The 12,486-nt window shown below is 45.0% G+C and overlaps 1 protein-coding gene across 4 annotated transcripts in view; it reads left to right on the forward strand.

The window, feature by feature from the left end:
• ptprub (protein tyrosine phosphatase receptor type Ub) overlaps positions 1-12,486 on the forward strand; it is a 175,724-nt gene that overhangs the window by 118,130 nt on the left and 45,108 nt on the right. For all 4 annotated transcript variants that reach the window (XM_084557541.1, XM_084557542.1, XM_084557543.1 and 1 more), the window contains exons 7-9: positions 1,189-1,482; positions 7,360-7,677; positions 10,028-10,137. In XM_084557541.1, coding sequence (XP_084413667.1) covers positions 1,189-1,482; positions 7,360-7,677; positions 10,028-10,137 — 722 coding nt within the window. The remainder of the gene's footprint in view (positions 1-1,188; positions 1,483-7,359; positions 7,678-10,027; positions 10,138-12,486) is intronic.

The following is a 12,486-nucleotide window of genomic DNA, read 5'->3' on the forward strand; positions in this document are numbered from 1 at the left end:
TAACACGACCACATAATTAATAAAACATTTTCAAGTTTCTCCATATGCCTCTGGATTTTGTTGTGGCCCCTTAGTTGTTGTATATTTCATCCTGAGCACATCTGAAGAAGCATTTTCAGGGATTTTTCTGGTTTGTCTTAAAGCGTAAATGTCAGCGCAGGGAAAAACCTTAATTAAAGCGAAAGTAGCTCTGAGAGCAATATTTAGCTAGAGAATAGCACTGAAAAAACTTCAGAAATATAAAACATTGCAAACTAACAGCTAAAAACGTACCAGAGCTGCAAACTCGAACCATAAAAGGAATGAGTGAGTTGTTTTAAATTGAATCCCACTGGCTGCTCGCCTGTGGCCCAAAAACTGGCCTTTTATTCTGGGTACAGTCATTGGCAGCCAAAAGACGAGTTGCTGCAGGCGAAGGGAAACGGTACAGAGCAGAGGTGAGGTTCTGGTAATGTTGAAAGCCCACAGAGAGGAGGGCCATAAAAGACAGGGGCGCGTCAGCGAGGAATGACGGATTAGTCACAGCCACAGATCTAACTCTGATCTTTTCTCATGCTTTGTCCTCGTTCCTTTTGCATTCCCACTCCTCACTCGCGCCGTTGCCCATGTAATTGCTCATTGGCTTGGATCTGCCAGTAAGTGACATTTGACCGGTGGGCTCTGGAATTAATTCTTGATTGGACGATCTCTACCCACAGCGATTCATACTCTTTCATCATGGAGACCAGAAGTGGCGATATCTAGGTTTTTTTTGGGGGGGTGTGGCACAGGCAAAGACATACAAGTGACCCGCTATGAGGACAGTTAGATAAAAAAACACGTACAGCACGAAAGATTCAGTGCTTTGTGTGCACAGCTGTTTTTTTTCCCCCTCTCACCGATTTCCTAAAATTTATGCAAGGCTCTGAATGCCTTGTTAATAGGTATGACTAATCTGCTATTTGAACAGAGTTTGACCCGCTCACATCCTGCGGTCTCCAGAGACTCATTTAAGACTCAGTGGGCTTTAACACAGTGAAAAAATCTGTTTGCATGCAACTGATTAGTAAAATTAATACCCCAACTTTACCTCCCTAGACCGTGCAGCGGAGTTGCAGACCGACCAGACCAGCAAATGCTTTTGCTAATACAAATGTGCGTTCGAGCGGAATTACCAATAACCCACGGCTTTTTCCTTTCCTTTGACAGTACCTCCATCCCCCATCGCGCCGCCTCAGCTGCTGCGCGCCGGCTCCACTTACCTGATCATCCAGCTCAACACTAACTCTATCCTGGGAGATGGCCCCATTATCAGGAAAGAGATTGAGTACCGCGCCAGCCAGTCGCCGTGGTCAGAGGTGCACGGAGTCAACGTGGTCACCTATAAGCTGTGGCACCTGGATCCAGACACAGAGTACCACATCAGCGTGCTGTTGACTCGGCCTGGAGAGGGAGGAACTGGCCCTCCTGGGCCTCCTCTTGTGAGCAGGACCAAGTGTGCAGGTGGGCTTCTAGATAATACAACACTAACAACACAACTTCAAACGAAGCATTGTGTGTTTGAGATCCTTGGTGACGAGTTACTGTTTCAGTGTACTTGTGGATTGTTCTTTTGATGGAAAGGATGATCCATGGCTGAAGTGGTGAATGTATCAAAATGTTTTACAAGAAACAAGAAGAGAATTAGAAAATTTTACAATCAAATTATCATAATTCTGTTTAACTTCAGACGTTAGTAATATTCGTCAGCGGCTGCTTCTGTGCTTTCATCCATATTGTGTGTTTAAAAGAGTTTCCTTGCAAACAAAGTTACTGGATGTTTTCACCAACATGCATTTTCAATTCAATTCAATTCAATTTTATTTATATAGCGTCAATAACAATACAAATAATCTCAAGACGCTTTACGAAATCCGGCCTGAAACCCCCAGAGCAAGCCTGAAGGCGACGGAGGCAAGGAAAGGGGGAGGGGAGGGACACACAACAGTTAACATGCTATACAGTAATAACACAGAATTGCATGACTAGTAGTAGATAGGAAATTAGAAGGCAAGAGCTCTGTGCCAGAGAAAAGAAAGCGGAGGATGCGAGAGAGGAGAGAGAAGAAAGAAGGAAGAAGGAGGACATGTGTTCGGTGCATCGTCCCCCAGCAGCCTAGGCATATAGCAGCATAACTAAGGGATGGTTCAGTCCAGCCCTAACTATAAGCATTATCAAAAAGGAAAGTCTTAAACCTGACCTTAAAAGTAGAGAGGGCGTCTGCCTCCCGAACCCAAACTGGGAGCTGGTTCCACAGGAGAGGAGCCTGTGTCATAGAGTGTATCACAGAGTCTTGCAAACATAACAGGCTCTCTCTTCCTCATATAACACTTGCAAAGTGTTTTTTTCCCCCCAAGAGTTTGATTCCCGTGTTGTTTTCAGTCACATCCACTGACACACAGTCTCATCTTTCCTGCCACTTGTGGCACACTGCTGCGTTTCATGGGCATTACCACTTCCTGTTGATCTGCTGAATAGCGTGACACCATTGGTAGGACTGTGTATCACATCACCCACTTACACACCCACTGTGAAACCTAACTAAGCGACTGTCTGCCCAATGTCTTCACCACGCCAATTTGAGGCTCTAAATCTTGCGCGGGCATGTTTGGAGAGATAGTCTGCTGTTTTCTGTTTGAGGTTTTGTGTTGCAAAAATGAGACAGCTGTTCTTTTGACCGGGGCGCACTGTGGATGTTTCTCTAAAAGGGCCCATTATACAACATGTAGTGCTAAAGGGGAATCACAGTATGCAGTGGCTAAGCGAATACAGCGTGTTAAACACCAGACAGAGACCACAAGCACGGGGCAGCGGGGTCTTCACTGCAAACCGTTCTCATTCACAACCACGGCTCCGCTTAGAGAAAATCACAATTTCTCAGGCTTATACATTTAATCTAGTTTAAGATAATACCTACTGAATGTGTCTGCTGTGGACATAATGAAGTTATTCTAATTAAGATCCTCAGTCCATTGTAACGATGCCCAACAGCCATAACTCTGCGGGGTCTTCCATTTATGAGTCTACATCGGTAATAATAATCGGCTAAAATTTAATCAGAGAGGAGCTGATAGACAAGGTCTGACTCGGTCCATGCATATACTTATCTCTTAAGAAGCGGCACATTTGTTATCGCATATTTTCTCTGAACTCCGGCATTGAGGGAAACCGTAAGGGAAACTTTCTGCCGGCGTTGCGGTATCGGTTTGATGGTTATTTGAAAGATAACAGGCGGCTGACCGTGGCGGCTAGCCTAAGATGGACGTCTTTAGTATCTACTGAAGAAGACAGAAATTTTACACGGCACGTGTAACAGTCTTCTTCGTTCCTCTAAAAAAATGTCAGAAAGCATTGAAAAAGGCTGATTATAAACTCCAAGTTTGGTTTATGCTCATACGACAAGCAATAAGACGAGCAATTTAATGTTTCTAATAAATTTTCTGTCACTCAGATTCAAAGGATTTAAATACAAACTATTTCATCATTCCTAAATGTCGTTTATTCCTCTCACCTAGCTTTTTTATTAATTTTTTATTTTTTATTTTGAATGTTTTGTTGTGTCTGCTCGCATCTGTGCGCCTCATTTGTCAGCGTGCAGACGACAGGGAACACCCAACGAGAAGATCAGAATACCAGGAAGCCGCACCCGTGCTTATTTTTAAATTCACGCGCGGAGTGTTAAGAATACCGACGCAGATCCGCACGGGCAGTTATTATTACCGCCTGCATCTGCATTGTGTGTGTCATAGTCGCACAAAATGGAGAGCTCTGTGTTACCCAAAGGCGGTCTGTGGATTCGTGTCTTCCATGGTCATCACTCTTCTCTATGCCCAACGGTCCCTCCCTGCCACACACCATCCCTCACATATCGTCCTACCCTGCTCCAGTAGAGCCTCACTGGCCTCCTCTCCAATGACATATTAAAGCTACTCTCCTCTCCCAGCAGCCAAAGACACCCCTCATTCATCAGGCGCCATGAGTGAGCTCACAGCCCTCTCCCTCCCCAATCGCTGCACTTCCCCCTCCCCTCCCCGACTCAAGAGACAGAAAATTCACAATAAAAAAAAAGTACATAAAAAAAAAAAAAACGGTTGATAGCAAGTTGGAGATAAGGAGTCGGGGGGGAAAGGCTGCGGCGTGGGATGGCGAGTGCGTGGGAGAAAGGGTAGTTTTTCAAAGTGAGAGAGTGAGACAGTAAAAGTGAGGGTGAACGTGCGAGAGGTGAAGCGAGAGGGGATTCTCGACGTACGGAAATTGCTTTCACAGTTGCCGGTGTCGGTGTTTGTGAAAGTCACCCAAACTCAGCCTTTAATGATGTATTTACATTTCAACCACTGTGACATTAGCTTGTTCAACCATGTGTGGGATAAGTAATACTGCCGTGTTTGCTGAGCTGTTAAACAGGGCATTTAGATGCAGCACTAGTTCGGTGCAGGGGAAGTGTAGGTGAAATTAATTTAGCCCCGTCTTTGTGTCTTGTAATATTTCCTGTGAAGCTTTGTGTGACTGATTTTTTTTTTTTTTTTTTTAATCTTCTGATCGGCTCCTGAGCGGCTCGAGCAGCGTTCACAACATTTACATGGGAGCGGTGTGTTACGCCCGCAACAGTGTACGGTAAACCTTCTCCACCTGGTGTTTCTCACCTTCCTGACCCTCCAGGAGGCTCTAATGACCACCTGGTTCCCAGAGCTCACCCTGTCCCAACCTCCAAACCATCTGGTCTACACCGCCCCCCCCCCCCCCCTGACCCCACGCTCTGCTGCTGAATCCCGATCGCCCCCCTTGCTGTTGGCCTGATTAGGTTTAAGCACGTGAAAATAGATGGTCGGTTTGTTGTGGTGATTTCAGGGAGGCGCTAATTATCCACGGAACAGAAGGGATATTTGGACTCTCTTTGTATTTAGGAGCAAAGTGAATTTCCTCCCCAGAAGCTGTGTCTTGCCACCGTGACTAATCTCACTCTTCCGTGGTCATGCTGAATATTTCCGTCCTTTCCAAACATGTTGGCGGGCCGGCATCGCCGCGCACGTACACACATCCTCGGGTTGTCCTGGTGCGAGTGCTGTAAAACTAATGGCCGTGAATGTGAACACGGTCTCCGCCTGGCACTGATGGCCATCCAGGTGTGCCTGATGAGCCATTGCTGTGATTATCAGCACGGTGCATTAGCACAGCTTGAAGCCCCTCAAGTAAATCACGGAGGAGAGGCTAGCATTTGTACTGCAGGTGGTCCCCAAACTATGTTAATGGGCCTCCACCTGCTGTTGGGTCACTGAACCTTCTGGAAAGCCGCTGCACCATGATGCTCTTGGTTTCTTAAAGGGAGCCAACCCTAGACGCCGACTAAAATTAGGAACGCTCAGACACGCTGTTCATCATATCCCTATATTCCTATGTGTGTATGTTTGAGGTGTTTGGATTTATGTGGGTATGGGCACGCATGTCTGGCTGAATTAAGCTTTCCCATCTGACACACTCCGTCGAAATCCTCTCCACACAATCTCAGCACAGCTCTGTCCTGCTACTGCCCCATGCCACAGTTCTAGGGGAGATAATAAACCAGAACCTGTCACATCCACTCTAATTTCCAATCTCCAGGGATCAACATGGTGCTCTGGGCTCCTGGCCATTTCGGGGCGGCTGCAGTTTTCACGCCACAGGGTGCCAGAGAATGGGTGCCCGTGGCACACAGACAAACAAGACGAGGCAAGGGGACGGGGCTTGCACAAATGTCCACTTTGAGAAAAAACCCATAATGAGCACACTGTGGCCTCTTTGGTGCTTCTTTCATCAACTCAGCAGTTAAATGCCTCTCTTTATTTAGCTCTCGGACTGTGCAGTCTATCAACTGGACCATCAAGACAATCCTCAGTCACACTGAACAATGGAACATTAGCATTTCTTACGGCGGGCAGTCTACTACTTTGCGATTACTCGGGCCCACCCATTCATCTACTTGCCACATTAGTCTGGATGAGGTTCAGATCAATGCTTTGGTCATATTTCCATCCAGCGTGAGATGCCAGACAGCAAATTAAAAGAGAAAGCTGGTGAACGGAGAGGCCTTCAGTATAGATTGGAAGTGTCATCAAATTTAAAGAGCTCCATCGTAGCCAGAAATAAGTTCCTATGAAATTGAGAATATGAAAGTTTAATCTGTTAAGGAAGGAAGCAGAGATATATGGATAAAAGAGAAATCTGAACATTCATTGTGTAAATAATTTCTTCTCATAATGGATGTGTGCGCTTAACGTCTCTTAGCGTGTCCTTGCGCAAGTACAGAGCACCTTTCATATCCGTTTTCTCAGATAATTCTTGTTTTAATGCATTCGCCCCTGCTCGGTGATGCATGAACTGCTTTATTTAAGTTCCCTGCACTAATCTGTGCTGCGGTGAGAACCCCTCTGTGTGCGCGAGTCAGAGACAGAATGAAGACCTTCGCCGGCAACCTCAAACTCCGCTGATCTCTCCCTGTACCCCATATCTCTGCTGTCATTCCCTGCCTCCCTGGCCCATTACTCAACATGCCCTATTAAAAGAATAAAGTCATCCAATACATTAATGCAGCATATTGCTTGACAAAAAGGCATTGATTGTGTTAATAATGGCCCCCCGATAAATGCCTCCATTGATATGGAGGATGTCCTTGGCTTAACTTGGCCCCTCTTCACTTTCCGACGTCCTCCTGAACACTGGCTGGTCTGTGCCTCTGTGGATAGAGGCTCTCTGTATCTCTGAGCGAGCCGATACATTTGAGGCAGGGATATCAAAGACGGAGTTGTTGTTCTTTTAGAGTGAGTCAGAGAAAGTCAGGGTTAACCCAGCAGTGACCAGAATTAACTCGGTGCCTTCTAAAAATATGCGAGAGGCCATCGCGATGACCCAGCAGTTAAAGTGACCAGCGGAAGTGAATGCCCTTGTGTGGCTCCGGCATATTTGTGTGCGTATTAAAACCTCAGGGCAAAGAAGTCTAACTACTGGATAGTAAATTTGGTCGGTGACACGGAGGAGGGGACTGGTGGGAGTGTGACAGCAACCCGCAGCCTGTCCGATTAATTAGCGCAGTTGGCATGAGTTCCTGCTCTGCCGTCGGGGATGTGGGTGTGTGGCGCTGGCAGCAAACTGACCTCTATGTTGTGGTAGAACAATATGGCGGCTTAAAAACTGCTAGGGTAGTCCTGGGACACCAGTAACATTGTTGTAGGTGGGGTGTTTGGATTAAAATCTGATTATTTCACAATAAAACGATGTTGCCTTTCCTTTAGTTTACGGAAATTTAGTACCATACCTGTTATTGCTTTTGTCGCTGCATCTCATTTTATCTTTCTTTATCCCTCCCAGAGCCGATGCGCGCACTGCGAGGCCTCACAGCCACAGACGTCCAGCCCAGGCAGTTGTCCCTGCAGTGGGAGAACTTGGCGTTCAATCTGACGCGCTGCCACACCTACTCAGTGTCCCTGTGCTACCGCTACACCACGGCGGGAGGAGGCGGAGGCCACAACACCACTGTGCGCGAGTGCCTGGCCGTGGAGCACAACGCCTCGCGCTTCACGCTGCGTGATCTGCCGCCCTACCATGGCATCCACGTCCGTCTGTCACTGGCGAACCCGGAGGGGAAGAAGGAGGGCAGAGAGGTCACCTTTCAGACCGAGGAGGACAGTAAGTCCACGGAGGGGATTAAAGAAAAGACAGTATGGAGACGGAGCATGGGAACACTGAAAGTGGCAGAATAATAAACATTTGAAAGAAATTATCACCTGATGTGCAGGTACACTCAGTTTCCGGTTTATTAGAAACACCTGGCTGATTTTAATTCAATCAAATACAGCAGTTCCTTTGAAGAAAGGATGTAGGTTGTGTTGTGGTGCTTTTGAATAATCAAGGGAGGCTAAATAACAAAAAACACCTATCTTTATAATGCAGCGCTGCTCAACAACACAGCAAATCACAGCCGCTGAGATGACAAGAAACTTTAATCAACACTTTTTTAAAAGGTGTGACTACTCTCATATTGCCAAGGTGTACTCGCTGACGTTAAAGCAGCTAATAAAGCGTTGTGTGTATTTACACATTACCATCTTTATTACTTATAGGTTACTTTCCACTTTTTATCATTCTGTTGCAGACCTTTTAATATGACGCTGCATATTGTCTTAACAGTCACAATAATGCACAATGAAAGCAGGCAGTATACACCGATCAGCCACAACATTAAAACCACTGACAGGTGAAGTATATAACATTGACCATCTTGTGACAATACAATGTTCTGCTGGGAAACTTACGTTGCTTAGACATGTCCGACCCACCTGGACCAGCCCAGGTACCCTCACCCCATAGCAATTACACTCCTTGATGGCAGCAGCCATCCCCAGCAGGATGCAGCCTGACACAGACACACACACAAAAACGGTTTAGGAACAACTCAAAAAAACATGAAAAACAGCACAAGGTGTTGACCTGTCCTCCAAATTTACTAGATCCCAAACAGATCAAGTATCTGTGGGATGATCCACAGAGGTCCCTCCCCTCAACCCATTGGACCCCAAAGCCCCCACTAACAACATTCTGTTGCCAGACACCACAGGACACCCTCAGAAGGCCCATGTCCGTTCTCTGATGAGTCACAACAGTTTTGGAGGCACAAGGGAGACCTACACAATATTAGGAAGGTCATAATGTTATGCTGGATCGGTGTAATGTTTCATTGTGTTATCGTGCAGTGAAGAATTCAGCCAAATGACTTAAAGCCCCATGTGCCTCATTCTACTTTGTCAACCCTCTATTCACAGATGGTTGTGACTGTCCTGATCTTAGCTCTTTGTTTGAAGAGGGCGATGTGTTAAATTCAGGAGAAGAGCTCAAGTTGTTTAAATGTTCTCACAGTGAATGTCAAAATAGAGACTACACAGACTTCCTATAACCGAACCTTCGGCGTTACACTTAATCTTGTGTTGTGATTTGGAGTAAATCCCCGGTACCATTAGTGGTTAAAATACACAGATCCATGTATCAGTCATTTTTTGTTTCATACACTGTGATTTGCTCAGTGTTAACACTTCTAACACCTCCGCTCCCTCCCAGCACATTAATACAGAGAGGGTGACCATCTGACTGGGGCTGAATCAGCATTACAAAAGATCCTTTTCATTTTCATTTGAAAATAACATAAAAGGGAAAACATTACATCTGAGACTCTGGCAATCCTGAGATAGGATTTTGCGCTTATTTCTTATCTCCCATTATGCCTTTGTGCCGTATCACATCGTCTGCATGGCGTCTCGGGGAGAAATCAATTCTGCCGTAAAGTAAAAAAATCAAAACAAACAAGATTTTTCACGAAGAGATGTAGAGAGACAACGATGGGGAAAGATCAACTGAGAGTGAGAAAGTGGGAGAGCGAGATATTTTATTTTTATTCTTTGATAAAGATGGATTTATATACATACAGCGTACTCCCAATTATACCCTCTTTTTCCAAAAGCCTTAACAAGCAACTTTGTCTGCCAGACTAACTCAATTTGAAAATAACAGTCAACTCAGCTGTTTGGCTTTTGCTTTAGCCTCGGGCCTAAATCACACATAAATGTCTTCCTCTGCACGGTGCACACACAACTTCACTGAATGGCCCAAAAACTTAGTTGCATAGTTGAATGTTCAGTCACTCACAGCCCTGCCACTCAGACGCACACTCACCAGCCAGCAGATGATTTATTCATCAACATATTTCAGCTTTGATTGCGGAAAGATATAAAATGATATTTAGTTACATATTTTCGTCCCCTTGTCCGTGGTATACTTCCATAATTTAAGCAGTTCATAAATTAACCGTGTCCTTATCTGATGTTCTCTGCCTGCTGCTCTCTTTCTGTCTGTCTGCGAGCCTCGTTTTGGTGCATTGTTCTGAGCCACTGTGACATTCACGTCTGTGATATTGACAGGAGAGGCTCATTGTGGGATTAGCGCTTCGGTTTCCTTGACAAATGTTTGTTCTGATAATTTCTTATAGTTCCCGGAGGCATAGCGCCGGAGTCGCTCACCTTCACCCCGCTGGATGACATGATCTTCCTGAAGTGGGAGGAGCCTGTCGAGCCCAACGGCCTTATCACTCAATATGAGGTGAGCCTATTGAAACACTTGAATTTGTCTGTGCTGTCACTTAAAACTTTTAAAAAGAAGTAGCTGACACGCTGATGTAGTTGCATTAGCGAATGTAAAATATTCCTCACCAATGACGAAAACTTTGCAGTGAGTGACATGGGAACAAAAAACACTTTTCTTAAATTCTTTTACAGTCTTCACTGCATACATTATATGTGTCGGTCTGGTGGAGGCAGACAACTGCAAGGCCTTTCTAGTTGACATTTTATATTACTGTAATCCCTCGGAGTGTATTTAGCTAATGCCAGCCTTTGCCCAGGGCCCCATGCTTGGGGGAAACACTTGCTGAAGTTAAAAGGTACAAAGGTACAAACTACCTGACTTTGCAGCTAAGGTTAGCGCACATAAAGGCAATTTTTAATCCATTAGTCGCCTTTTTTTATGGCTTTTTATTTGGCAGCAATGAAGAATATATAAAAAAAAACGATGAAAATAAAACACAGGACCTTCTTAAAGGGGAACTACTGTTTTTTACAACCTGGACCTTATTTCTGGCATAAAATACGATCGTTTACTCACCCATATAACTTTGGTGTCATTTGAAGTTGTTCGGACAATATTTAGATCCGCGTATATCCATATAGTGGGAGTGACTGGGGCACCGAAACGCAGCCTCTAAATCACGCATTATCTGCCGCAAAACTTGCTCATTTCACCAATATTTTGTTATGATACGCTGGTGCTATTCCCCGTTGAGTCCGGAGTTACCTGTTATCTATTCACGGACGTGCAGTGGTTTGTTGTTCTTTGGCCAGCTGTTCCTCTCTCTGCCTCCCCATCCTCCTTTCAACGAGCTCCTCATCCGTATACTCTGGCTCAAAACGGTAAGGACGTCCATCATGAACAAAGTCGTCGTCCACAACCTCAGAATCGGAAAAATATTCAGCCATGTTGCAAAAAACTAGCAGCAGCAAATTACAGGTAAACGCGCAACGCTCAGAGATGACATCATCCAGGTCAGAGGTTAGTAGGTCAATCTACAGACCCCAGATGATGATAACAGGTAACTCTGGACTCTATAGGGAATAGCACTAGAGTATCATAACAAAATATTGGTGAAATGAACGAGTTTTGCGGCAGATAATGCGTTATTTAGAGGCTGCGTTTCGGTGCCCCAGTCACTCCCACTATATGGATATACGCGGATCTAAATATCGTCCGAATTACTCCAAATAACACCAAAGTTATATGGGTGAGTGAACGATCGTATTTTATGCCAGAAATAAGGTCCAGGTTCTAAAAAACAGCAGTTCCCCTTTAAGTCCATTAAATGCACAGAGAAGAATGAATAGATAACCAGCAGAGATGGTACAACATGTACAACTTCAGAAGGGGAACACCTTCTTGGTAACCAGCCATAACCTCAGACAGTAGACGATAGTAAATCACCAAAAAACAGTGACAGCTGGGAGCAGACAGGAAGGCGATTCTGCCAGAGAAATAAAAATGGCTACTTGCCAGATTATTTGTACTCCCAGTGGAGACATCAGCTTTGTAGCCTCTGGGGAAAGGAAGGAACATGTCTTCAGCATAGGTGTAAAGCACTAGTGATTAATGCTAACATACAAGATCTGCAGTCTTTTGGAGAATCTTAGGGAGGACATCTGCTGCTTTTGGCTCCTTTGTCAGTTTGCTGGCATCACATGTGGCTGAATATTAGATTTCTGCCGTATGCTCATGATGCATATTTATTTACTGTATAATACCATTTCATGCTGGTCTGAAAGAATGAAACACAACTCTAACATTTTGCAGCTAACATGTCCAGCTCCGCCGTGCTCTCAGTATTTATACCAGCGCAGGATAATCTCCAGCGACACCATGAAAGTTTATCACTTTCCCGGAACCGAGATGTGCCTGTTCTTTTGGTATTTTTGTACCTGGTGCACAAAAATACTTCCCTCTTTTGCTTGGTGAGCCGTTATCAGTGTCACCGCGACTGGCACAGCACAGATACAGTTTGTGCTTCATTGCTAAACCACTCTGCTGCAGTAATTTTATTTTTCACCCAAACCTTTTAGCGGATCTGTGCCTGTATTAGGAAAAATAGCAGCGCTGGTTGGAGACCGTCTTGCTGACCTTGTTTCACGTGGCTGGGACTTAACACCCTCCTTGTCCTATTGAAATACAGCCTGGAAACATTAATCAATAGCATCTTTTTCTGTGGTTGGGCTTACATTTAGCTGGATAATGATTTTGTATTTACTGTATGCCCCAAGTAGGCCTGCCTACCTATCCTAAGTCGTCTTTCCTTGGCTCTTGCAATGCCGCGTCAAGGATATTATTAAACAGGATTTCTGTTTTGAC

The sequence above is a fragment of the Chelon labrosus genome (genome assembly GCF_963514085.1).
Source record: "Chelon labrosus genome assembly, chromosome: 12".
In the NCBI taxonomy this organism is placed as follows: Eukaryota; Metazoa; Chordata; class Actinopteri; order Mugiliformes; family Mugilidae; genus Chelon; species Chelon labrosus.